The sequence below is a fragment of the Python bivittatus genome, unplaced genomic scaffold (assembly GCF_059951505.1).
Source record: "Python bivittatus isolate LINGU-HERP-01145 unplaced genomic scaffold, Pbiv_v1 ctg000980_np1212, whole genome shotgun sequence".
In the NCBI taxonomy this organism is placed as follows: domain Eukaryota; kingdom Metazoa; phylum Chordata; class Lepidosauria; order Squamata; family Pythonidae; genus Python; species Python bivittatus.
Window position 1 is genome coordinate 3,237,562 of NW_028277125.1, and position 25,856 is coordinate 3,263,417.

At 43.2% G+C, this 25,856-nt stretch overlaps 1 protein-coding gene across 5 annotated transcripts in view; it reads left to right on the forward strand.

Moving 5' to 3' along the window:
* The window catches only part of LRCH3 (leucine rich repeats and calponin homology domain containing 3), a 93,392-nt gene that overhangs the window by 53,713 nt on the left and 13,823 nt on the right, over positions 1-25,856 (forward strand). For 2 of the 5 annotated variants that reach the window (XM_088132326.1, XM_088132330.1), the window contains exons 10-20: positions 5,121-5,197; positions 9,486-9,581; positions 9,931-9,982; positions 10,099-10,248; positions 11,686-11,733; positions 12,924-12,977; positions 20,272-20,320; positions 21,163-21,276; positions 22,741-22,862; positions 24,092-24,229; positions 25,660-25,737. In XM_088132326.1, coding sequence (XP_087988452.1) covers positions 5,121-5,197; positions 9,486-9,581; positions 9,931-9,982; positions 10,099-10,248; positions 11,686-11,733; positions 12,924-12,977; positions 20,272-20,320; positions 21,163-21,276; positions 22,741-22,862; positions 24,092-24,229; positions 25,660-25,737 — 978 coding nt within the window. Of the gene's footprint in view, positions 1-5,120; positions 5,198-9,485; positions 9,582-9,930; positions 9,983-10,098; positions 10,249-11,685; positions 11,734-12,923; positions 12,978-17,877; positions 17,959-20,271; positions 20,321-21,162; positions 21,277-22,740; positions 22,863-24,091; positions 24,230-25,659; positions 25,738-25,856 lie in introns of all 5 variants that reach the window. The other 3 variants (XM_088132331.1, XM_088132328.1, XM_088132329.1) reach the window with 3 other exon arrangements.

Consider the following 25,856-nt stretch of genomic DNA (forward strand, 5'->3'; position numbering starts at 1 on the left):
ACCCATATACTGTCACAGGAACTTCTGGAGCCCAAGGGAAGACTGAAATAAAGAAGAAGTACTGCTAGACTGTGGCTTTTCTTTCTGAGAAATAAAGACATTCAATCAGTTTTGGAGTTTATTCTTAGAATGTAAGTTTGGACAAAGGACTGTTTGTGTCCATAACAGCTTTATTGGTTGATATCGGCCCTAGGGTATTGGCATGGAAAGGTTACAGCGGTTGCAGTGTCCTCCCTCCTGATTCTCAAGCTCCTTTGCTAGTCCTACTGAAAGATGCATCCTTTTCCTAGAATGGAAAAAAGAAGATGGTCCTGTCTTGTGTGTTCCCGTAATTAAATGCATACCTTGGCAGAAACAAATTAGACCCAGATAAGAACAGCCTCCTGTTAATGGCAGTGCAGTGCTTTAAATACTAGAAACGTTTGACTCAGTCAGCTTTTCTGTCTCACAGTAGACCAAGCTTTGGTCTTGCTGAGAGAGTTTAGCCATGCTGGAAAGGCTTATTTTTGATATATGGTGGCATTCCGTCTCATTTTGAAGGGGGAGCAGCTGCTCCAGGGCCTGCCAAGTCGGTCCTCCAACAGTGAGAGGCACTTGATGGCGGGTGTTCTCAGCAATAACCCTGGCTCTAAGTCAGCAGGTTTTGAGATGAGTGTTTACAGTGATGCCTTTTGTATACCTTTAAGTATATATTTGAGCAACTGTGGAGTGGGAATTTGGGGGAGTGGGAATTTGGGGGCGGGAGCCAGATAGCAATTACTAACACCTAGCAGATTGCTCAGATGAATGGCCCCGGATTTAATATGAAGTCTGTTCTTTACTGCAGTTTTGAAAAAGGGGCAAAAATATTCTTGCCTGTAACATATCCCCCCCGCCCCCAGGAAAAACACATAAGAAAACATCTTTGGCTACTCACCAGCTGTGTAAAGCCATCGAAGCAGACGTGTATGTAATACTTTGCTTTTTCATAGATATAGTTAAGCTGGCATACCCAGTCAAAGTTTTCACAGTGTTTTTGGATTGCAGTTGGGTCAATGTAATCTTTTGGTGCTAGCTTTTTTATATAGTTTTCGCAGAGAAGGGAGGGATATATAGATTGTTGTGTTTTCCAAGTGCGGAAGCATAAGCTTTGTTTTAAAGTTTCCATCATTAATTATAAGGCGATTTTGCAATTTTTGGAAGGGAACATAATGATAGTATGCAATTCAATACTCACTTTTTTTTTCATTGCCCCTAAAGCAGTGTTTCTCAACCTCGGCAACTTTAAGATGTGTGAACTTCAACTCCCAGAATTCCTCAGCCAGCCATGCTGGTTGGGGAATTCTGGGAGTTGAAGTCCACACATCTTAAAGTTGCCGAGGTTGAGAAACACTGCTTTAAATTAATGGGGGAGACTCAGTGGCTTTTGCTTCTTAACGGTTCAGGTATATTGAGGGCAAAGTGTCCCCTGCTGTGAACGTCCAGATGGTAGGAGATGAAAGGGCTCTTAATAAGCCTAAAATCAAATTTAGGAAATGTTAATGTAATGCATTTGCTCCTCCATGGCTCTGATCTGCAATAAATACAGCAGGAAGTTTGGATCAGCAAGCTGCAAGCTCTGTGGTAGAGGCATGTGATCATATTTTGCCCTGCTTTAGAGTCAGCGTGTCCTGTGCCCAGATTACTGTCTTTGTCATCATATAGCATGGAGCTGAGCTAAAGAACTCCTTTGGGGCCACATTTCTCTCTTCTGGTAGCTGTTCCAGGGTCCTTGCAATCTTTCATTTTACATCCCATCTATGCACTCAGGATCCAACATAGCCTCCATTATTCTCTTAATGTTAAGCAGTAGTGAGACTTGCCGTTCCTTAATTACCCAGATGATCTTTCAGTTGTGCGGGCCAGCCTTTCCCCGGAGTCTTTTGTTCACTGTGGGATAATATCACCATGTCTGTTGCCCAACTTAATTACTGCTTGTTCAGAAGTTGGCTAAAAAGACCCTTTATATTTCTACTAATTTCCATTCTTGAAATTGCAGTCGCTCAGATTCCTCCGACCATATATTACTTCTGCACATCCAGTAATGAATCAAAAGGAAGACCTCCTTGCTGAAGGCATCCTTCAGAAGGACACCCCAGGCTACTGAAATACAAATTCCCTTTTTAAAAAATCAAACATAGTCAGCAAGAGAACACTAGTTCTTCATTAAACAATTAATGGGATAATTGCATAGGTCAGCTGTGGAGTTCAATCCACTTGAAGAGAATATAACAATGAAACACCCATTTTTTAGTTTGGAATGGTCGGTTTCAGGGTTTGGACCACTACCAGAACATGTGGAATCACCCATTTTAACGTTGGAATGATCTGTTTTGGAGTTAGAATGTTCCATGTTGGAATATTTTGCACACCTCTAGCTCTCATTGCCCGAAAGTCTCTTAGAATAGGGATGTATACACATGCTAATGTTCTGCTTATGAAATAAACAGAATGTATTTGTGGAGATCTGATGGGAAGGCTCCTGTGACTGGAATATAGAAACCAAAGGACACCATTTGTTCAACAGGAACAGAGGCAGTAGAAAGAGAGGAGGAATTGTACTGTATATTGAAAATATGAATAAAGTTTATGATACTGTAGATAGCTTCTACTTTAAAATAAGTAGAATGAATAAGTGAATATTATTGGGATCTACTACTACCAAGGAAAAGATGTAAATGATGCTTTCCAAAAGGAAATTGCAGATTTTCCAAAAAGACTTTAGTAGTGATGGGAGGCTTTGATTATCCCAGTATCTGTTGGAGACAAACACTGCAAAGTGTGACCTTCCAGAAAATCCCTGATTCGTTTATCTGACAACTTTCTCCTTCAGAGTATGGAGAAAAGCACAAGACGGTCAGGTTCTTTCAACAGAAGTGTTCTTCCCCAATCACAGGAAGTAATAAATTCACTTCCTTCTGACTTTGTTAGGCCCCCATCTCAAGTGTTGTGCCAATTCTGGGCATATGAGTTTTAAGGAGGATTTGGACAAACTGGAATAATTTCCGAGGCTGACAGTCAGAATGATCTGAAGGCTAGAAGTTAAGTCCTTTGGCAAGACAGCGAATGAATTGAGAAATCTGAGAGGAATATAATAGTACTGGTCAAATAGCTAAAAGAATGTCATTCTTCTCTCATTCCAGAGTATAGTCTGCAGAAAAGCAGATTTAAGTTTGTGGTTGTTGAGTTGTTCACTTGTTTCCATCACTTTGTGAGCTAACAGACATTATTTTGCCACCAGTGTGTATGTCAGTAACTGTTTCTTCGAGTTCCGGTAAGCTCCTGCTTCTACCATCAATGATATTATCTAGCCACTGTTTTGGTTGACCTCTTTTTTGATTGGCTTTGATTTTTCCAAGCATCAGGGTCTTCTCCAGTCACTCTTGCCTTTGCATGATGTATCCAAAATATTTGTATTTTAACTTCATTCCAGGGAGCAGCCTGGTTTCATTTCATTTAGTTTTGATTTTTTTTTCTTCTTGTGGTCCAAGGTATTCTCAACAGTTTTCTCTAGCACTACAGTTCAAAGGCATCCATCTTATTTTGTACAGTCTTTCTGATGATCCAGCTTTCACAGCTATATGTGAAAGCTGAGAAAATTGTGGCCTTGACAATATGTACTTTTATAGTCAATGTGATTAAGTTACAGGGAGTTAGATTTCAGCTGTATGCTAGGAAGAACTTCCTAAGGGTAAGAGTTTGACAGTGGAGCCAAGGATCCAGAGTGGTGGTAGACTTCCCTTTATTGCATATGTTCAACAGAGGCTGGACAACCATCAGTCAGGGATGCTTTAATTTGGATTCCTGCCCTGAGCAAGGGTTTGGACTCAGCAACCCAGATGACCCTCCCAACTATGATTCTCTGATCCATCCTCCACTTTGCTAGGTGGGCACTATGATGATGAACAGTAGAGTTTTAGTCAAGGACACCACTGTTCTATGGAGGAGATGGTGAGGGCCCATTGCCACCTCCTTCATGAACCAGGCACTCAGTGCTCCCTACCTCCCTGCATCGAATGTTGGTGGGAGAATAGCCATCATGTATTTGGAGGACACCCAACTTAGCTGAATTATTTGCTCCCTTAACAGTGTTCCAACTAAAGCTATTCTGCCCAATCTCAGCCACAGTGTCTTGGGGATATGTGTGGGCCAGTGAGATGAAGCTGCGTGTGTCAGCTGCCTTGTGGCTGCTGCTTTGGGAGAAAGTACAAGACGATCAAGCCAGACTCCTTGTTTATAGGCAGTTTTAGGTTCTGCCATTTGCAAATCCAGCTCTATTGCTGAGAAGAATCCTGGTTTGTAGGAGCAGCTACAGCAGAAGGGAAACTTTTTCTAGAAGGATATCTCAGCGCCGCTGCAAAAATATAAACAAATCCATTTTAGGATCATGTTATATAGCTTATTTTAATTCCACCCGTGAACTGAAGATGGCAAGTGAGATTTTAGCACCTACACAGAGCAGTGCTGAACTTTGTCCAGCTGGCAGGCCAACTACACAAATTTGTATTGAGTGTCAGTCAGCTCAACACTGTTCTTATGCTTGCCTTGCCATTATTGAAAAATAGTGGACTCATTTCTCTAAGAGGAGAGACATGGAAGAATGCTGTTGCCATTTTTTGAAGAAGTGTGGCTATGGAATTCTTGGTCCTCTCTGACCTTCGCGCTGATGGTGTTACCTAGTCAGGAAATGAAATGCCTGCAAGCAAACAACCAAGCTCAGAAAGCACCAAGAACTCTACAGTTTGACCCTGAGCTATAGATATTATCTTCTATTGGAAGTGTTTCTATGTCCAAAATGCCTTAAATACAGTAATGTTCATAGTTGCATCTGTACATTTATGTCCCCCCTTTAAGGCTGTAGATGAGAGTTGTCCATGAGCAAGATAAGTGGCCATTTGTAAACCAATACACAGAAGGCAACTTGAATTCATTATCTGCTTGCTGAACAAGTTTTCGTTTTATTCAAATATTTTGAAGACTAAGTATTATCAGTTGAGGCTGATGGAAATGGAAGGTTTCATTTGAAGCAAAGCTCTTGACAGGGGAGCTTGGCAAGTGTTCTAAAATGTTGATTTTAGTATTCTATTTTTTCCTTTGTGAAGGGTTCACCAGTAAAGCCTACAAACAACCGAGAGTTTCCTAGGTCAGAAGATGCAAGAAAATACTTCCATCAAAATAGGTAAGAACCTTTATTTCTTAATAGACAGAGTTTAATAACCTGCGGGGATAGCCTAAACTTCATGTATAACATAGAATTCCCAGCTCGCATTTTTAAGATACAAACCCCAAATTAGTGTTACTCAGGAGCAGAATGCATGCATCATATTGTAGAGATCCTAATTCATTGTGAAACTAATTGTGAAGTTCCTTCCACTCTGTGCATTGCATCTCTCCATTTCTTATCTTTACAAATACTACATCTAGCCTCTTTTATTGGTAGCTGTGGTTAGAAATGGGGTTGAAAGTAGATATGTGCTAAAGTGGGCTATTTGTTTAAAATATTTATATTCTGTTTGTCATGCACTAGATCCCCTGGCAGCGTGCACCATTAAAAAAAAGTCAACTGTAGTATAGTGCATAAATACAAATCAGCAGCCAATACACTTCTTTCAACAACAGGAGTCAACAGCTGAGGTCAGATGGACATACAGCAACTTTATCACTGCCTTCTCCACCGGCTCTGCTTATCTGACCATGGATAAAGGCAGCCCTCTATAGAGCCCAGAAATCACTATGGTGGGGCAACGATGGAGGTGTCACCATGGCTAAACTGATGGCTTTTTGTCCAGGAACAGAGACACTGCTATATCAACTGATAAATACACACCTTGTCACCCTAGATCAATGTTTCTCAAACTTGACAACTTTAAGACGGGTGGACTTCAACTCCCAGAATTCCCCAGCCAGCTGGCTGGGGAATTCTGGGAGTTGAAGTCCACCCGTCTTAAAGTTGCCAAGGTTGAGAAACACTGCCCTAGGCATTTACTCCTTGAATAACTGACAATTCTGTGATCATTGCCAAGGGACCACGCCTGCCTCTCAGCCCTGCAGCCCCTCCCAGAGAGGCAGTCCATCTCCTTCCTGGATCCAGAAGCCAGCTGTCCACGTGATTTCTGCTTCTGTTTATTGTCCCCATCCCACTTGATCATGTCATGCAGATACTACACCCAGACTAGTGTAGCCTTGCCTGATTAAAATGCAGAGAAAACAAGCATTTTAATTTAGGGCATGTGCAAAATTACCCCATTACATCTGAAAAGGCAGCTGCGGAAGGAGGAGAGAAGGTGCGTGCGTCGTGTATGCCCCAGGCTAAGCAAATTGGCTTCTTTAGGCATGGTTGAAAGATGGGCAGCATTTTTCTCTGCAACAGGTATGACTGATGCAACCTAACCACCTTATTGGGCCATCTTTTTTTGAGTCCGAAAAAAGAAACCATAATCCAACAACAGAGATTCCTTCTGATTCACCATATATGTCAATATTGCTTCCAGCTTTTTACAGTGAGCATAGACTTGCATGAGCTTTCCCGTGGTGACCTCCAGCACATCCAAAGGCACCAGAGAAGGGAGAGCTGGCCTTGTAAGTAGGGTTTCAGAAGTGATTATCCAGTTTTCTGGAATAGAAAGGGTTTAATATATTATTCACCGTGGAATGTTATGAAATGGAAGCCTTAAAAAGGGAGGATACTGCCCCCCCATACCTGATTCAGATGTAACAGACATTGTTAAAAGCAAATTAGGAATTTAAGCTACGGTTGAGAGGTTTTTAATTACCTAACCAAAAATGGTAACAATGGTGACAGTCCTGACCCAGCATCTGAGAAGCTTAAATTAGAACAAACGAAAGTGTGGGATGCTGTCTAAGATGGCCTTTTATTAACAATCTGCATTGGGTATCAGTTCATGGCATCTGGACCCATCAATTCCTGGCAGATAGAAGGGGTAGAAATGGAAGCAGTAACAGACTTCATTTATTTGGGCTCCAAGATCACCGCAGACGGAGACTGCAGCCATGAAATTAAAAGACGCTTGCTCCTTGGGAGGAAAGCTATGGCAAGCCTAGATAGCATATTAAAAAGCAGAGACGTCACCTTGCCGACAAAGATCCGCATAGTCAAAGCTATGGTTTTTCCAGTAGTAATGTATGGCTGTGAGAGCTGGACCATAAAAAAGGCCGAGCGCCGAAGAATTGATGCCTTTGAACTGTGGTGCTGGAGAAGACTCTTAAGAGTTCCCTGGACTGCTAGGAGGTCAAACCAGTCAATCTTAAAGGAAATCAACCCTGATTGCTCATTGGAAGGATCGATAATGAAGCTCAAGCTCAGATATTTTGGCCACCTAATGCGAAGAGAGATCTCTTTGGAGAAGACCCTGATGCTGGGAAAGATTGAAGGCAAAAGGAGAAGAGGACGGCAGAGGATGAGATGGTTAGATAGCATCACTGAAGCAATGAGCATGAAACTGAGCAAACTCAGGGAGGCAGTGAAGGACAGGAAGGCCTGGCGCAGTATGGTTCATGGGGTCACGAAGAGTCGGACACGACTTAACGACTAAACAACAACAACATAAAAATAGGCCAGGTCAACCAATGCAGGGTAAAACTTTCTTAATCCTTGATATAATTCAAGTGAGATCTAGGTTTTACTGTATCTGGAAATAGTGGGAGGTGGAGCGCCTGTCGGAACTGATGCAGAGACCAACCATGCTTATGATTTGCTTGGTGGGAACTGGTTTTGCTCCATAAACTTTGAAATACTTGCTGGGATGCTGGTCTGTTTTCTTTCTGCATGCTCAAATTGTTTATCTGTAAATAAGCAGAAACCATAAATACATGGCTTCTGCAATGCACACTCTTCATGAGAGGATTACATGTAGAAACGCCTGCCCCATTCCCACAATTTTTTAAATTGCAATGAAAGGAGGACCGTGAGCCAATATAATTCAGTCATGGTGTGTCCAGCTGCCACATGAAATTGAGGCACCTGCCAGCTTTGATACGTGTTTCTCTCTGTTACTTTACTTTCATGGACAGGCCTACCAGGAAAATTAATTTTCTTAAGAGTAATACCAAGAGCATACTTGGAATTTTAAAAGCGAGATAGCAAATGTTTTCAATATTTTGTAGGCTTTTTACTTTAAGTGCAAATACACTTTTAAAACAGATTTGGATTGATTGATTATGTGCCATCAAATCAGCGTCAGCTCTTAGCAATCACATAGATAGATTTTCTCCAGGACAGTCTGTCACCAATCTGATCCTTCATGTCTTCCAATGATGAAAAAGAATTCCTGAATGCTGTGAGAATGTTGAAAAATGGGAAGGCTACATGTGTAGATTGTACAATTGAAGAAGCATTACCGTATAGATGTGACTTGTTTATGGAGTGGTGTATGACTTGTTTAATGTGTTTGTAAAGACTGCATCCATGAGTGACAATTGGAAGAATGCTGTTAATTGCTAAGGAGAAAGTAGCAAGAGTAAATGTGGACACTGCAGGGGGATAAATTTGTTAAGTGTGCCTGGGAATGTGTTAAACTGTAAGATCTGAAAAACCAATTATCAAAGACTAAGACAGTTGTGTTTTACAAGGAAAGCGAAGTGATGGATTGGAAGTTATACATAAGTGGTAAAAAAAAAAAACTAGAGCAAGTAAATTAATTTGTGTATGTGTGTTTTGGTAGAGTATGTACTCTGGATGGGAAAGTGGAGACATTTTAAGATAAGTAAAATACCAGTAGAAAAGTAGTGGGGTGTTTTGCAGTTTGTCATAAGATGTTTATTGAAAGAAGCAAAAGTGGTTTGTCTCAGAGTAGCATCTCCCCACTGTGTCGCATGGGAGTGAGAATTGGGTATTTCAGGAGAAACGTCAAAGGTGAATGCAGTGGGAATGAGGTGCCTTAAGAAGTGTGCGTAGTAAAACAAGAAGAGATGGGGTGAAGGATGAGCGGGTGCTGAATGAATGTGGATTGGATGCCAAAGTGAGCGCTCTCTAGCAGAGAGGTACATTGTGGTGGTTTGGTTATCTAGAGAGAACAAACGAGGACTGATTCACAAAAGACATATATATAGGAAGAGCGAATGGGGTTGAAAGGAAGGGGAAGATGGAGAAAGCCGTGGTTGGATGGAGATGATGAAATTTTTAAGAAGAGAGAAGTTTGAAGAGCAAAAGGCTGTTTATAAAGCGGTGTGCAGACATGGTGGAAACAAGGATAGAAAAGGATAGAGAGATACAGTCATTGAGGTTGGTATAAACTAGTTTTAGCTGTATTTCCTTTTTTCCCCCCCTTATCTCAAACCTTTAATTTCTTTGGCTTTACAATTTCTCACTCCATTTCTGCACTCTTCCTAATGTTTACCACAAAAAGGAATAGCGTAACAGATACATGTGTCTTATGGACATGTTTTATCTACTCGCATTGTAATACTCCTTCCGTAGTCTTATTTCTGCTGTATTTATGTGTTTGCAGAGAGGCAGATGAATTAAAACGACCTGAAAGTCTGAGTTTAATGCAAGATAGGGAGCGACAGCAAGGGTTAAGGAGCTGTTTAGATCGGGCAGAGAGGTAAGGATTTGAAGGGAAGAATATCCTTTGCTGAACAAGTACAAGTCATATTTTACAGGGGTTTTTTTAATACTTTCAATAACTTCATAATCTGCCCAGAGCTTAGCTCCTGGGCAAATGACAGGCATAATGAATAAATAAATCTTTGAATGGTAACTGTATTCATACAATTTCTGTGCAGTGCTGTATAACGTGTGAGAAGTCATTTTTCCCAGCGAGTGCTCAAGTCTGTGGCTTAAATCACTGTGAGCATAGTGCAAATGCTCCATGCAGTGGAACATCTGACATGGCTTAGTGTTATAAGGCCTTGTGTTTCTCTCATCTCTCATAAATTTCTCTCTTCCTCCAGAGGGTGCAGAGACTCGGCTCTCCTTGTGTCGTTGTCCAATACTCACAATCAGGTAACAGGTGTTTGACGTATTTCTTGAACTTTGGGGAACATGTTGCCACCTGCTGAAGGATGCAGCTGGTTGCTTTTCTTTCAGTGCATTGTCCCAAACAGCTTTTTCTCCCCCAGACTATTCCCGCTGAGGCTGACCTACCCAAAAGGCGTGAGCCCTTAGTGGAGTGGACCCGCAGGGAAGCCCAGCTGGCAGCACTGCAATATGAGGAGGAGAAGAGGAAGACGAAACAGATTCAGAAGGAAGCAGTTCTTGATTTTGTCAAAGTAAGGACCTTCTGAAGCCACATCTGTTGGCTCAAGGGCCGCAGCATGGTAATGTGGCAGGCCCAAAATGGGTTAGACGATTCGGGGAGAAGGTTTAAGGAATTCTGAGGGGTGAACTAAATGCCTGAAGCTTCTGCAAGGCCAGAGGCACAATTTTGTCCCTTGAAACCCCAAGTAGGTATACCAAAACCTTCAAACTCAGGGGAACAGGGTTGTCTGGTGGCCTCAAAATGGATGTTGGCAGCTGTAAGTGGCCATAGAGCCACCCTTTCTCCATCCTGTTCTTAAGAAGTAGATAATCTGCTTTTTATACAACTTTCACTTGGCTGTACAGGTTAATATCATTAAAAACCAGGCTGAAAATTGTAAAACAATCTAAATGGCTTTTTTATTGATGGATACTGAGTTCTAGGGCCCAAGAAGTTCCCAGGTGTTAGGGATTTTCAGTCCCTGATATTTCTTGACTTCCAGCCTGTGGCTTGATAAGAGTCAAATACCTCTCATTTCACAACAGTGCTGGGGATCACTGCTCTGGCCGTGGTGCAGATAGTGGGAGTCTGTGCAGGTTCAGGAGGGTTTGAGAAAGGAACCGGTCTGTGTGTCAAGCCTCCCTAGTAGAGGGATCCTCTTCTGACAGACAGTGGCACCTTTGCAGATTTGGCTCCTGACCCATTTTTTTATGCAAAGACCTCCACCCCATTCAGAGTATAAATCCTGCCCCGATTTGTTAACTTTCCAAGAGCAGGCTGAGGTCACTTGCCAACTGATAGAAGTGGGGTTTCCCCCCTATCTCTTAAACCCAATTGTGTTTCAAAAAGTGTTTAAGATAATTGTCCTAATAGGTCCTTCACTTTGCTTGGGGTCTAGCATTTTGACATAAATTAGTTCACCATTTGTCACCCTGTTCTTTGGAGTATTCTCTATCCCACACTGTGTGATCCCTTCCAGGAGCAGCTTAGAAGCTCCTGAAGCAGGAAAGGGACAATAAAAGATGGTGGAATTGAAGAATGTGGGTTTCAATTGAGCCTAGGAAACCATCTTACATTGAGTTAGAATATTGGCCTGTTATTGTCAATACTGGCCAGCCGAAAGCTTGTTCAGAGCTTCAGGCAGAGATCTTTCTCTTTGCTACCAAGAAATGCTGAGGAACATCTCCATGCAAAAGACATGCTATTCTACTATTGTTTCTCCTGGTGATGGAAACTGAAAATGGGGGGTGGGGAGTTGTTGAACGACCCAACTCATTTAAGCTACAGTAGCCACACATTCTGTTCAATGATTAAAACAATTTGTTTTGCTTGAAAAAAGCCCTCTTTCAAATTTCCAGAAACACCACCAGTATTATCATTACCACCACCCTCACCCTCTTCCTTTCTAGCTCAATGCCGTCCTTAGTTTACCCTCCCATTCAGCAGCTTCTTTTCATTGTTCCCAAAGCACAAGGCCTCCCAGAGCCCGCGGAAGCAAAGCTCCCTGGAGAACGAGGTAAGCATGGACATGTGTTCCTTGCCATTTTGCTTTTGCCACTAAACTCTTCGTAGGCAGATATTTGCCCCTTGGGGCTGTGATGAGAAGCATATGTCCTGAGAAATACCCTCCCTGTGATGTCAGCGGAACTGCCTGAAAAACAAACAGGATTCGTATGAAAGCGCAGCATTTGCTCTTAACAGCGCTGCCTTTGTTTGGCATTAAGCCCTCATTCCCCTCCTTGCGCCTTTGTTTTAGATTTTTCCTTGAAACGATAGAGAAGTTGGAGCAGACCATAACTGGAAATACTAAAGAGAAGATGCCAGCAGCAGTTCTGTCCAACTCTTCAGCCGTTTCATTAATAATAAATGCTCCTTCTCCGATGAACATCCCGGTTGCTCCAAAATCTAGGGCGGTTGGCCACTAACCATTAGGCTGCTCCATTTACACTGCTTGACACCATTAAACAGCCCGTCTCTGTTTGGTCTAGTTGCACCTTCCCTGCACACGCACTCGCTTCAGAACACACCATCGTGGCTTCACAAGCATGTGCTATTCTCTGAATTCTGCACACCACAGTATGCTTGAAACCTTGCGAGAACTCAAGGCTGATATTAGTTGATTCTCAGCTCCAATCTCTCCCTGCAGGGAAAAGGCAAAAGACATTTGCCTTTTCCCTGCAGTAAGCTTTTGTACACCAGTTGGATAGTTGGTTTTTTTTTAATTTTTACCAACGGAGAATAGTTTTGACATCCTGGGGTGGCAGATCAAACCCTTAACCCAACACAGCGCAAATATATAGGAAGGGTTTCCAGTAGTCTGCTCCCTATGACCCTGGCCTGATTTCAGTTGTCCTATCGTTTCTTACATGGTTGCTTCAGTTCCTTCCAAACTGTGTCTCTGTGTTTGTATTCCTTCCTAAATACTGCCTTGTTCTTTGCTGGAAAGATTGGAATTCTGAATCGTGCTATATTTTGGGGGCAACCACAGCTCCAGAATCAATTGCAGATGGGTTAAATGCTGAGGCTTATTAAGGAGCTAATGGGGTCCTCCTCGCCCCCAGTCATGGTTTCATTTAGACTTTGCTGATTACTGACATGTGGCCTTTCGCATAAAAAGCCTTGTTAATTCCAGATGTCTGTGTTTGTCTGCATATTGTGTTGTGGTGTTCTCTGTTTCTGACATTGCCATCTCTCCCGCGTTCCCAGTGTCCCTTTCCATCCAGAAGGTCTCACCACACTGATGATAGTGCCTTGCTGGTGGTAAGAATCCTGCACGCAATAGCTTGTTTCTATGTCAGCGTCCTAGATCAGAATGAGCATGCCCTGTAGAGTTTGTTCCGATGAGGCAGTTCATCAGTGCAACCTTAAATAGCATAAAACATGGCTGCCCTATTTTTCCTAATAACGTCTTTCTGGTAAATCATTATTTTAGAGTTGGCTGCAGCCAACCTTCACGGCTACATTTTTGCGAGTTTCTCGGGTCTGATTTTACACTTGGAATCTGGAAGATCGGTGTTAGCAATGATTTTGTCCGTGTGTCCTCCTGGAAACGTAACCTACCAATTGGCTTTAGGAGGCTAATCCTAAAAGCTGAAACTTAACTTCCTATCCATCCCCTAGACGGTTGGTGGATAACCAGTTCACCACAAGCACTAGGGATTCACCAGTGCAAAGCTTTCTGAGCTTGAATTGGGGCATTCTGACCATCCTGCAAGTATTTTTGAGCTCAAAGCACTTCTAGAATGGTTGGAACCACACTGGGATACCCCTGCCAAGGTAGGAGCAGTTGCTTCAAATTTAAAACAGTGTTTTGGGCTCAAAGCAGGTTTTTTTTTTTAATTCAAAACATTTTGCATGCCGTTAACAAATGGCCAAATGGCCAATACATTCCAGTGGTTCTGCCAAAGTTTGGCCCAGAACGAAAATCTAAATGGATAATGCATGCTGACTGGGGAATTCTGGGAGTTGCAGTCCACACAGCGTAAAGTTGCCAAGGTTGAGAAGCACTGCTCTGTGTATTTATCCAGGTCATCCTCCAAAGACGTGGAAAGGTTTTCCCTGTAGGTTTTGTGTGTGTGTATGTGTGTGTGTGTGTGTAGATGTCATTTCAATACTGATGTTTATCACCGATTTTGGTGATAAAGTCTATCTAATGAAGACTAAACACTTTGTTGCCTCACTGTTTAAATCAGTGACGCTCTCTCTCTTTCTAGCGCAGGCCCCATTTTTAAGATTGTCAATGTTTCATGTAACACTATTTCCATGTTTTATGCTATTTCCTTCCTCTGTTGGGATCTTAAAAATAGCTACTGAAATCCAGTTTCTTCGCTCCAGCTCTGCTTGCTCCTGCATGTTTACGGCTTTGCATGCTTTCCATGTTTTTTTTCTTTTGTCTTCAGTTAAACATTTCATATCGTCAGCTCAGGCACTCTCAGCTTAATCCAAGAAAAAGAAAAGAGAGAAAGACAGAGAGAAAGACAGACAGACAAAGAGAGAGAGAGAAAGAGAGAGAGAGAGAGAAAAAGAAAGAAAGAAAGAAAGAAAGAAAGAAAGAAAGAAAGAAAGAAAGAAAGAAAGAAAGAAAGAAAGAAAGAAAGACCTTTCACCTTGGCTAAGTTGCTACATTTCAGCAGTGCCTTTTCTTACTCCCGCTGCAAGAATAGAAAGAGCCTAGAACATGGTTCCGGATTTGAGCTGACAGAAAGCTGGTTTAGTCTTAGCCCTGATTAAGCTCAATAGTAACTTAAACCTTAGCCATATTTAGGGAAAGTGGGGCCAGTTCATACCAGAGAGCTCATGCAATCCTGTATAGACCACTGAATTAAGGAATTTATAGTTCCATTGCCATTTATTTATTTGTTTGTTTATTTCAAGACTTATAAGGCTGCCCAACTCAGACAGTGTGACTCTGGGTGGTGTACAACATAAACACACAATAATAATAAAAATAAAAATAAAAGTAATAACAACAAACAGCCCTATATATGAATGTGCCTGTTGAGTCAGTCTTGACTCCTGGCGACTGCCTGCAGTTTTCTTGGCAAAGTTTCGTTGGAAGTGGCTTGCCCTGGCCTCCTTCCTAAGTCTGAGAGAGAAGGGCTGGCCCAAAGTCACCCAGCCGGCTTTGTGCCTAGGCAGGACTCAAACTCACGGTCTCCCGGTTTCTAGTCTGTTGCCTTAACCACTCCAGCAAACTGGCTCTGTATATATAAATACAAAAGCTAAAATGTAAAATGGCAACCAAGCACAGAACAAAACAGAGCTCAGGGGGGACTCCCACCCAACCGACCCCTGATGCCTGGGGGAAGAGCCAGGTCTTCAGGCTTTCCTAAGGGCAAGGAGCGTTGGGGCCTGTCATATAGAAGGGGGAGATCGTTCCAGGGAGCAGAGCCAACCATCAAAAAGGCTTGCTTCCTGGGTCCCCTAAGGTGACGAGACTTAAAGAACCTGGAACATGCCCTCCCTGTGGAAGCATGTGGGGTGGGGAGAAGGCAGTCCCTCAAGTAACCTGGTCCTATGCCACGTAGGGCTTTAAGGTAACCACCAGCACCTTGAATTGCACCCGGAAGCCTATTGGGAGTCGGTGCAGCTCGTGGAGTAGCAGTGTTATGTGGGCATAACAAGATGCATTCATAACTACCCCCATTGCTGCATTCTGGACCCCTTGAAGCTTCCAGGTGGTTTTGTATTAGATTTGCTTGAATGGTTTAGCTCTCTTATCCTATCCTGAGATTTGGAGTTAGTGGTAATACATTCTTTCTATCTCAGCCATGTTTTTGCGTATGTCCAGTTGGTCTTTTTACGGGGCCATGTAGCTTTAACTTCTCTTTTGCAAATACGTTTGCAACAGATGGGACTTGGGCAATACCAAGTGTTTCCAGCACCAGGTTTACAGATTTCTTTCAGTCGCTTGGCATTTTTGTGCTGGGGGTGGTGGCGGTAGGGCTCTCCCAGCATAATGGAGTATTGTCTAGCACTCCGATGAAGACCTTTGTTTTGCACTTCCCTTCTTACATCACAGTGCCTGGTCAGCCAAGACGTTTCTCCTGCTCTGAACAATGATTTTAGCTCTCGGGTAGGAAACTGCCTGAAACCAGATCTGACGAACCAGCAACATGAAACTACCCCTGGTCCTTACAGCCAGCTTGACATTCTGCCATTTGCATGCACAGAAATGGAGTTGCAGGCTTAGTTCCCCTCCTTCCGCACCTAAGGTTCATGGCAGGCTCTCGGGTTGCCTGTTGTTGTAGAGTTGTTGCTGTGCCTAAATTATTGTTTTGGAAGCCTTGTGTGTTTTAGCTGCAATTAACTCTGTCCTTTCCCCGTTGTGCAAAAGTGTATTACCATCATCAGGTGTCTGCTCAGGACTAATGGCTGGGGTGTATGTTTTTGTAAACCCACGAGGGTGAAGGAGAAAGGACTGAAGGTGGATTTGACTGAAGCACTGGCTGGGGCTCTCCTGCCTCCCTGGCACTGCCACTCCAGTTCAGGTCTTGTTGCATAGAACAGGAGGCTCCAGAAGGTCTTCAGCAGCAGGGCTTTGCATGCTGAAGGGATGAAAATTCACCTTAATAAGACCTGCCTCTCGGTGTTGTCAGTTCAGCTTGGAAATAAGCGTAGTGATATTTGAAACCATGTTGGATTCAGGTTCTGTTTCATTATGGTTTCACCTTTATCCATAAGAAGTAAAGAGGGCTATGCTTCAGTTGGCGTGCATGGCACTCCACGCAAGGAGAAACAGCAAAAATGGCTGATTTTATACTCTGCATTTCAGCTACAACAAAGGGAGCAGCAGCAGCAACAAAAATGCAGGAAGCAAATGCAACGCAGGGAAGTCCTGCATTTTCCTGGCTGGGCTTTGAAGATAACACGGGTCAGGTCAAGAAGATAGGGCTTGTGAAAAGTTTTGAAAGAAATTACCTTTCCTGGCTAATCTTCAGACATAACTTTTCAAATCCTCACTGAAGATACAGAAACTCATCAGCAACACTCCTTGCTGGATGAGTTTCCACAGCTTGCCCTGCACCAGCCAGGTGGCTGTTAAAACTTCCCTGTAATAACTGAACCACTGTTTGGTTATGACTTGGCTGCTTCATCTCCAGGAAGTCTTTTCCTTTTTCCTGTCTTGAATTTCTAAATATTTGGACCCTGGTTGGTTTGTCTTCTTTCATTTGCAGTCCTTTCTGGCATGAAATATTTCCACCCTTGCATGACTGCAGATGCACATACGATTGGTGCCCATTGCAGTGCTGAATACCAGAAAGGATATTGTTGAGTTGTGCAGCGACATCTCTCAGTTTGGTAAAGAGGCCTTTGTCTGAAACATGTTGCCTTGCTGCACATTTCACATGCTGTAGTTATTCTCGGTCATATATATCCCTGGGAGTTGAGCAGCAGAAGTTTTGGAGCCTCCAAAACATCAGTTGCCACATGGAAGTTACAAGGGGGGAGGGGACAGTTCTGGTGCATCTCTTGATATAGGAGATATCGCATCTCGCTTTGTAGAGGCTAGTAAGAGCAAAGCGTTTTTTCCGTACCTGGCAGCAAAGGAGATTACATTCCTGGGTAGAAGCTGCGCGGTAGAAAAAGCCAAGACCGTGCCTGGTTGGTTGATTTCCTTTGTGCTCCGTCTTCCTGATCTGCCCAACTCAGATAGGATAGACTAACACTGGTGTAAGATCATCCTGAGGTCTTCATGACCTAGTGGGGGTTTGGACCTGGATCAGTCCTGGTCTACCTCTCCCAAGTCCTACATCTCCCAAGTAGAAGAACAGCCTTGTGGAGAAAGGGATCAAGGATTGTTTCAAGAAAGGCAATAGCACATTTGCAGTAATGCTGAGTTTGAATAATGAAAAGGGGTACAATTCAAGATGGAAAGGGTGTTTTGGATGCAGAAGAGCCCTTGTCAGAGACGGATATGTCCTGTGAAGGGTGTGGCTGGCCAGACTGGAAAAAATCCTTCCTGAGATTGTCAAGATTTGTTGTCCAAGGACTCAGGAGCATGCTTAGCTAGAATTGGGGCTGGGCTTAACGTAAGACAGTGTCAGGAGTGGTCTACTGTTATCCTCCGTCTTGCACCTGTGTCCTCCACAAGTGATTTTCTGCCTTACTCCCTCTCTCTTCCTCCCTTCCTCTCTCCTCTCTCTGCCTTCCCTGACAGAATGGCCTTGAGCCTGTCTTAGTCTTTGAAAGCGACAGTAACACCAACACCATTAAAAGGAGGCCAGGGACACTCAACCAGGTGAAGTGGGTGATGCGGTGCGCATGTGCAGCCTTCAGGGCTGGGTTTTCCTGGTGTGGAGGGCAACTGTACTCACAGTTTTTGCCCTGGCCTGGCCTGAGTACTTTCAAAGGAAAGGCGTGGGAAGCTTTCAGTGTCCATATAAGGCAGGGTGAACGATTTTTCTGCAGCTAGGAGCCACTTCTCCTGAATGTTCATTTCTGTTTAAATAAATTATGAATGTATAAAAATTCTAAAAAACACAAAATATAGAACATGGCATCAAAATTGATGTCATTAAAAGCAGTCAGCAGTTTTAAAAGCTTGGCAAAGCAACATGTTTTTGACACTTTCCTGAACACTAATTCTTATTGGCTATTGAGGACCACAGAGGGTAGGACAGGTGCCTTCTTTTTTCTTTTCTTTCAATATTTTGGGTCATGAAAAATTAATGTTTATAGTTGCATGAGCCAACTGGAGGCTGCATATGTTAATTTTCTTTCCCTTCCCACCCCGAATTGAGAGGAGATCGCCTTGTTACTATGTGCCGGGATGTGGCTGAGTTTGGCAAGGCAATCTTGGGAGACCTCTGCGATTGCTGGCCATAAGTTGCCCACCCCTCACCTAAGGGAGTCCACATCCTCTCTTACCTAGTTTGCATTCCTGTTCATGGTCTTTCCAAGTCTGTGTGCTACCTCCAGAGGGGTGACAGATAAACCTCAATACAGCTAGAAGAACATCTTCCCTGCTGGATCAAGCCCAGGTCTAGCATCTCCTTTCTGTTAGGAGCCACCCAGAAGCCTCTGGGGAACCCATTGAGGGATGGGAAAGGAAAAGCCCTCCATTGCTGTTCATTCATCAGCAGCCGGTATAGTCTGTCTTGTTGCTGTGCAGGTCAGTTTAGCACAGTGCCCCATGCTGGCTGGGGAATTCTGGGAGTTGAAGTCCACACACCTTAAAGCTGCCAAGGTTGAGAAACAGTGGTTTAGCATGATACATCTAGCTGTATTTGAGTCAGTCCTCCACGAATCAGGGATTGAAACCAGTGGCTGCCATTATATAGAGTGACGTCTGTTCTTAATTTTCTTTAGTGACACTTCATTCTAGAGAAATGAAGAGAATGAAGAGAAATGGTGCTTCCATTGTTTCTCCATGCATGATCATGCATGATCATATACATTTCAGTCATACTTCCCATCTTCCCTCTCCCCAAACTAAAAATCCACCCATGCTTTTGCTTTTCATTGCAAGAGAGACTCGTAAGGAATAAGCTACTCAATCATTTTGGTTGGCCAGAGCAATTGGAAAGATCATAGGACTTTGGTTTCTCTCTCCTCCTCGGTCCCATAAACAGCACTAAGAACCCTCCTCCCCCCCCCCATGCACTTTTTGAATTTCCTTGCTTGGTGGAAACCCATGAAGGATATCCTGTCTGTTCCAAAATGAACATCTTCAGCAGACTTGTGGGTTGTATTTATGACTGGTCCCTCCTTGATGATTTTGTGTTCCTAATTAGAGAGGGACGGTTAGTTAGCAGAATGTATGGATTCAGCTTTTCTAAAAACTGGCCCCAAGTTTAGAGTCAGGGATAGACATTCCGTGATCAAGAAACATGTATTGATAGACCTATACTATCCTTCTCCACCTTGGTACCTTGGATTACAGCTCTCGTCCATCACAGCCAGGGCAGCATTGGCTGGGAGTGATGGGAGTTGTAGTCCCACACATCTGGAGATTATCAGGCTGAGGAAGGTTGGTATGTACATTTGCTGTCTAGCCCTTAATTATTGTTAAATTATGTTCTGTCAATGGAGCTTGAGTAGGAAGGTCAGCTGGCATCTTGTAATGATTGCTATTAGCATATACATATATGGTGGAGCCTGTAATCAATAATAAGACGTCTCTAAAAGAAATTGTGGAACTAATTTTGCAACCAGAACTGTCTCAAAGCGTTTTTTTTGTACTCCTTTGGCTTTGGTGAAGGTCTTGCATATAATCAGCATTGCTGCTTTATTTTTTCACAGTAATTAGGACCTGCTTTTCTATAGCTGGCTTAGCAGAAGCTCTTTTCTGTTGCGGCTTTTGTTCCAATACATTCAAACTCAAAAGAGAATTGGATGTTGATCTCCATTATTGAATTACCGAAAGAGTTAGCTCCTGCTTTTGGAGAACCTTTTTATACAATGTACCTTTTCTCTTAAGAGAATCAGCTGTCTTCAACTGCACACCACTTTACCTTTCCTCTTCCAAAATGATCTTCTCAATGTGCTGCATTCTTCATTTGAGTGTTTGCTGAATGTCTGATAGCTTCATCTCTCTCTTTTCGATCCACAGAGTGATGACAGATCCACCATCTCACCAAATTCACCTGCTTCTCAAACAGGTAAACAAGGAAGTGGCCAACAGCAGATTCATAATGAGGTCAGAGAAGGACGGCTGTCAGGATTCTGGGCAGGCAAAATGCCATGCTTGCCTCCCATAACTTGCAGGAATGTGTATTTAAGGTAGCAGTCACAACCCATCTGTGACTGCCAGTCCCTTGGAATGAAACTGATCCCCAGTCACCCATCATCTCTGTTCCCCACATGCCTCTTGGCTTCATATAGACCAGAGACGTTCTTAAGGCCCAGGGGGCGTTTGGCTTGAGCCTGTGCTTCCCAGATATCTCCCCCCATTCCTGCCAAAAAAGAGGAAAGGAGTAATCCCTTGCACAGCACAGGGGGAAAATTCAGGGTGGGAGAGGAGAAGCTGATGGAATGGCAGGAGGAAGTGAGGAGGCCAACACTAGGCAAGGTGGGAGGAAGTAACGTGGATTTGGGAGCCAAGGGAGGAGGGCAGGGAAGCTGACATGGTGAGAAGAAGGTGAGAGAGTGAGATGCAAGTGGAGAAGACTTTAAAAAGCCAGCATGAAAGGGTACTAGAGGTAAAGTGGGCACCAGTTGCCCTTGGACATTGGGCGAGCTCATTAATATGGAAGGATTGTAGCCAGAGCTTCACTGGCAATAGCAGAACTCAGAACTCAGACTGGGTTGCATTTGCTTAGCAAGTGTGCTGAAGACAAGGGGGCTTTTCTCAGAAGACTACGAAAAACACAGCTCAGACTCTTCTGGAATGAGCTGGTTTTGCCTTTGTCCTGTTTGGTTCTAATTGTTTATATTGTCATAGTAAGGATTTTGCTTTTCTCCTCCCCCTCCTCCCCCCACCCTGCCACACGTCTGCATTCAGTTCACCTTTCTGCCCCGTATCCTGGCCCTGCTGCTGCTCCTTCCTACAGAACAACTCCCCAGCGTCCTGAGAGCTTCCTTTTTCGAAATTCTGCCAGGGAGGAAGCAAACAGAGGTAGGTTGGACAGCTGGACTGGTGTCAGCATCTCGGTCCAACAGCAGAGCCCGGCATGTGTTGCTTTAGGACACTTGGTTCTCAAGTGGAAAACTAAAAATAGCTGGAAACAGACAAATAAGAGCAATCTTGTGTGAATGAAAAGTGTGGATTTCAGCTGCTGTTTGAAAGATAATTTCTGAAAACTAAGAAATGTTGGATACAAGTTCATATAGTGGTGCAAAGGATTTTAAAGATTAGTATTGCTAAGAAACCAGAACTTTTTTTATTGGAACTCATAGACGATGAATGAGAAAAGATTCATGGTAGACTGACATTGTGCATACAATCATCTTGCTATACAATGATAGAAGAATAATGGTATTCGCACAAGTGGAGGAATGGATTATGAAAATGTCAGAACTTGCAGAAATGGCGAAACTGACCTGTTTGGTCAGAGAACAAACAACAAAAACTTTTTGAAGGACTGGAAGCCTTATATGGACTTTTTGCTGAAAGAAGGAAAAAAATTATTTGTGGATTTGAAGATTAAGAAAGATGTGGACTAAATGAGGGGGTGAAGGGATTTATAAAATACTTAAGAGGGAGGAGGGACAATAAGAATGTAATTATCTCTTGAAAAGGAGGTCAGAAGTCACTTATATATTCACTTTAGTTTCCTTTTTCTTTTTTCTTGCACTTTCTGTTTTTCTGTTTTTTTCCTTTTTTTTCCCTTTTGGTTTGTCTTTTATATGAAAATTTTTGATAAATATAAATTTTAAAAAAGATAATTTACGAAGTATTTGCTAAATCCATATAGGTAATCCCCAGTTTGGCTCTTAGTACCGAAAAGGCCCATGCTTCACTAGCCACATATCTCGCCCCAAAAGGCTGGGAAGTGAAAGAGATCTTCGTTTCCTAGACTTTATCCCAATTCTGTAATCATGGAAGACTCTGAGAAACACACGTGTCTTGGGATATGTAGAAAGCAAGAACACCTCATGTTACAGTGGTTACCATCATATATGCACACTTGCAATCTGGTTAAGAACTGGGAGAACTGCTGTTTCTGAGGGATTGCTGGGCGGTGGCCTGGCTAGTACAAAATATTGCTTCTTTCTTGGCTGAGTTGTAAATACTAAGAGCAAACCCAGTTGCCAGGAGCATCTAATGCAGTGTTTTTCAACTTTGGCATCTTTAAGAAGTGTGGACTGCAACTCCCACAATTCCCCAGCCAGCATGTTGGGGAATTCTGGGATTTGAAGTCCACGCATGCTGGCTGGGTAATTCTGGAAGTTGAAATCCATACATCTTAAAGTTGCCACGTTTGAAAAACACTGATCTAGATCATTAGTGAAGAGTTTCCAAGCTCCTTCATTGGGCATGAAACCAAAGCGTATTATTAAAGGAACAGTTTCCATTTGTCTTATAGTCTTTTCCCTGTTGTGGTGGTGGTGGTGATGAGGATGATTTTGCCTTTTCCAGCCATCACATCACTGCCTGCTTCTGCATCAACTCCAGTTAATTGCACAGAAGACGTCAGTGATAATCAGAGTTCGACTTCGTTGCAGGAAGAAGAGGTTTTGGTGATAGAGCAACTGCGAAAAGTACGTAGCTTGATTGCGTTGAAGAGGCAGTTACTTTGTTTGAACAGAAGGCTAGCCCACAATGTGACAGGTTTTGTTTTTGGCTTACTCTGATGTCCAAACCTGGGAGGGAAATGTCTTTGCCCATCATGCTAACCCTGTGTTTCTCAACTTCAGCAACTTTAAGATGGGTGGACTTAAACGCCCAGAATTCCTCAGCCAGCATACTGAATGTAATACGTCAACTCAGCCGGTTGCGTATTGCAGTCCTCTCCACACCAATGTCCTTCATGTGTGTTGGATCAGCTCCTAGGATCTGGCAACGTGGCTGAGGAAATAAGAGGATGGATTAATCCAGAGAATATCAGTTTAACAAAAGCCGGGGCTCTGTTCCAAGAGCAGCCCTCCGAGAGCATTTGGGAAGTCCACATGAAGGATGAAGTAGCAGCCTATCACACTGAGGGCAAGAACTGCCTGTTTGTGAGGCCCTGTGTCTCAGGAGCTGTGGAAATGGGGAAATTGCTCCCTATCCCAGGCAGATCAGGCTGAAAATCTGGGGGGGTGGCGGGGAGACTTCATGCCATTTGGGAGGAATACTGCAAACATAATTGGCACATCGCAGTGGGAGTGGTGCAGTGGACTGAGTCTTTGTGCGATCTGTGGGCTGTGCTGTACTGCAGGATGCATCCTGTGTATATTTTGGGGCGGAGTGAAAAGTTGTCTTTCCAGCTGGCCTTGGGGACAGAAATGGTAATATGGGAGAGGCCAATTATCCTCTCCCCCTGTCAAGTTGCTCCCGCATACTCAGCATATCCCAGTTTGGTTCACAGCACATCTGTACCGGCATAATTGCTTTCTGGGGTGACTGTTAATTGCTGGGAGAAATTTTGGAGCCCTCTCCAAAACACAAGCCATAATGCAGGATAGACTTCTGAAGCCTCCTCTCCAGCAGGCTGCATGGGATGTCCTTTGGCAACCAGTGATGATGCTGACGGCTGTTATCTGTACCCTGAATATTCCCTGCTGTGACCAAGGCAGCTGACAGACCCAGACAGGTGCACCCCCAGAGAGTTAAAAGCCAGTTAGAATCGTCGTCAGGCCCACTCAGAAGGAATCCAGATTCCTTGTACTCCTAAGTGCAGCTGAAGGCTCAGCGCCTGATCGCTTTCAACCCGTCACTCTCTTAGCAACGTAGTTCTGGTGGCGGAAGGAGCTCTGAATCTCTCTTTCTCCTGCCCTCTTTTTTTCAGAACATTGAATCCCGGCTAAAAGTGTCTTTGCCCAGCGATCTCGGAGCAGCCCTAACGGACGGTGTGGTGCTTTGTCACTTAGCCAACCATGTGCGGCCTCGTTCCGTCCCTAGTATTCACGTGCCCTCACCAGCTGTCGTAAGTATCCACTGGGTCGTTTTGGGTCTGTTTGATCAAGTTTGCTTTCATTCCTCTTTTTCCTTGGAATTTTATTCAGCTCCTGTCTTGAAAGACCCTCAGAGTGACATAGGGAGATCATAGGTATAGCTGAAAGTTAAAAACAGATGGAACAGGGAGGATAAAAAAAAGAACATAATTGCACATTTTAAATGCTGTTGAAGTAGGGATGATTAGTTGGCAGTGCTACAGACTTCTCAAAGCAGTGTTTCTCAACCTTAGGAACTTTAAGATGTGTGGACTTCAACTCCCAGTTGGCTGGGGAATTCTGGGAGTTGAAGTCCACACATCTTAAAGTTCCCATGGTTGAGAAATACCATCTCAGAGGATAGCACATTGGGGAGAGAATGTGTCTCTGAGAAGAAAAATCTCTTTCTGGCTGCTCCCAGCTTAATTGTTGCTTACAAAGGTGCCAAAATGGAACTGGTGAGAGTCCCATTCCAAGCACTCTCAAAGCATGCCAGAATTTATATCTCAACTATCTCTTAAAGTTGCAAGGAAACCATTGCCTTAGAAGCTGTAACTGTAGAGAGAATAAGAAATGAAAAAGGATTGAAATCCAGATTATACTGGAAAGGGCTAAAAAAAGAAGTTGGCAATAAAAGGAGGGCTAAAGATCGCCGCCCAGAGTCATTTTTTGTGAGATGGGTGGCTATACAAATTGGACAGACAGACAGACAGACAGACAGACAGATGATCTGTAATAAAAGAAAGAATATATGCCCCAGGTTGCTGCTGTTCTTTGTCCTCAAAGAGGCTGCCTTGAAGTTCAAATCTTCCCCAGGTCAGTTGGCTCCTAACTCTGTTTTCATCAAGAATTCTGAATAAGGTATTGCTGCTAATGAAAAAATCAGGAGTCTGGTGGCACCTTTTCCATCTAATAAATTTTATTAAAGGGCATAAGTTTTTGTGAGTGGCAACTCACTGCATCTAACGCAGTGTTTCAGGGGCCGCAAGATCAAAATTATTTGCCAGACATGGAAGTTATTTGCAAAAATTTTAAACAATGTCACTCTTCCCATTATTATTTTTTATTTGCTAAAAAATATAGGTTTTTTTTCATGAAAAAATATTTTATGTTACTATCTAATGGGTTTAATATTGTTATTTTTACATGATTCAATAAATAAACATTCCATGAATGAGTTAGTTTTACTTTTTAATGCAGTAAATATCAATAAATATAACCATACAAACAAAAGCTTTTTTGGGGTCCTTCGTAGTTTTTAAAAGTGGGAGGGGTCCTGAGAGCAAAAAGTTTAAGGAATGCTGCTCTGATGCATCTAACGAAAGCTTGTTAGATGGAAAAGGCACTGCCCCTGATTTTTTGCCACTGCAGATTAACAGTGCTACCCCTGGTGAATGCCGTGTTCCTCTTTCTCCTTCTGCAGCCTAAACTAACCATGGCCAAGTGTCGACGGAATGTGGAAAATTTCCTGGACGCCTGTCGAAAGATAGGAGTGCCTCAGGTAGGCGGGGAAGTCTTCCAATGTATCTTCTTACTGTGTGGATTTATTACATAGGGCCAAGGGTTTTGTTAATCTCCCAAGAGCCCCACTGTTCACGACACTAGTTTGGAATGGAATAC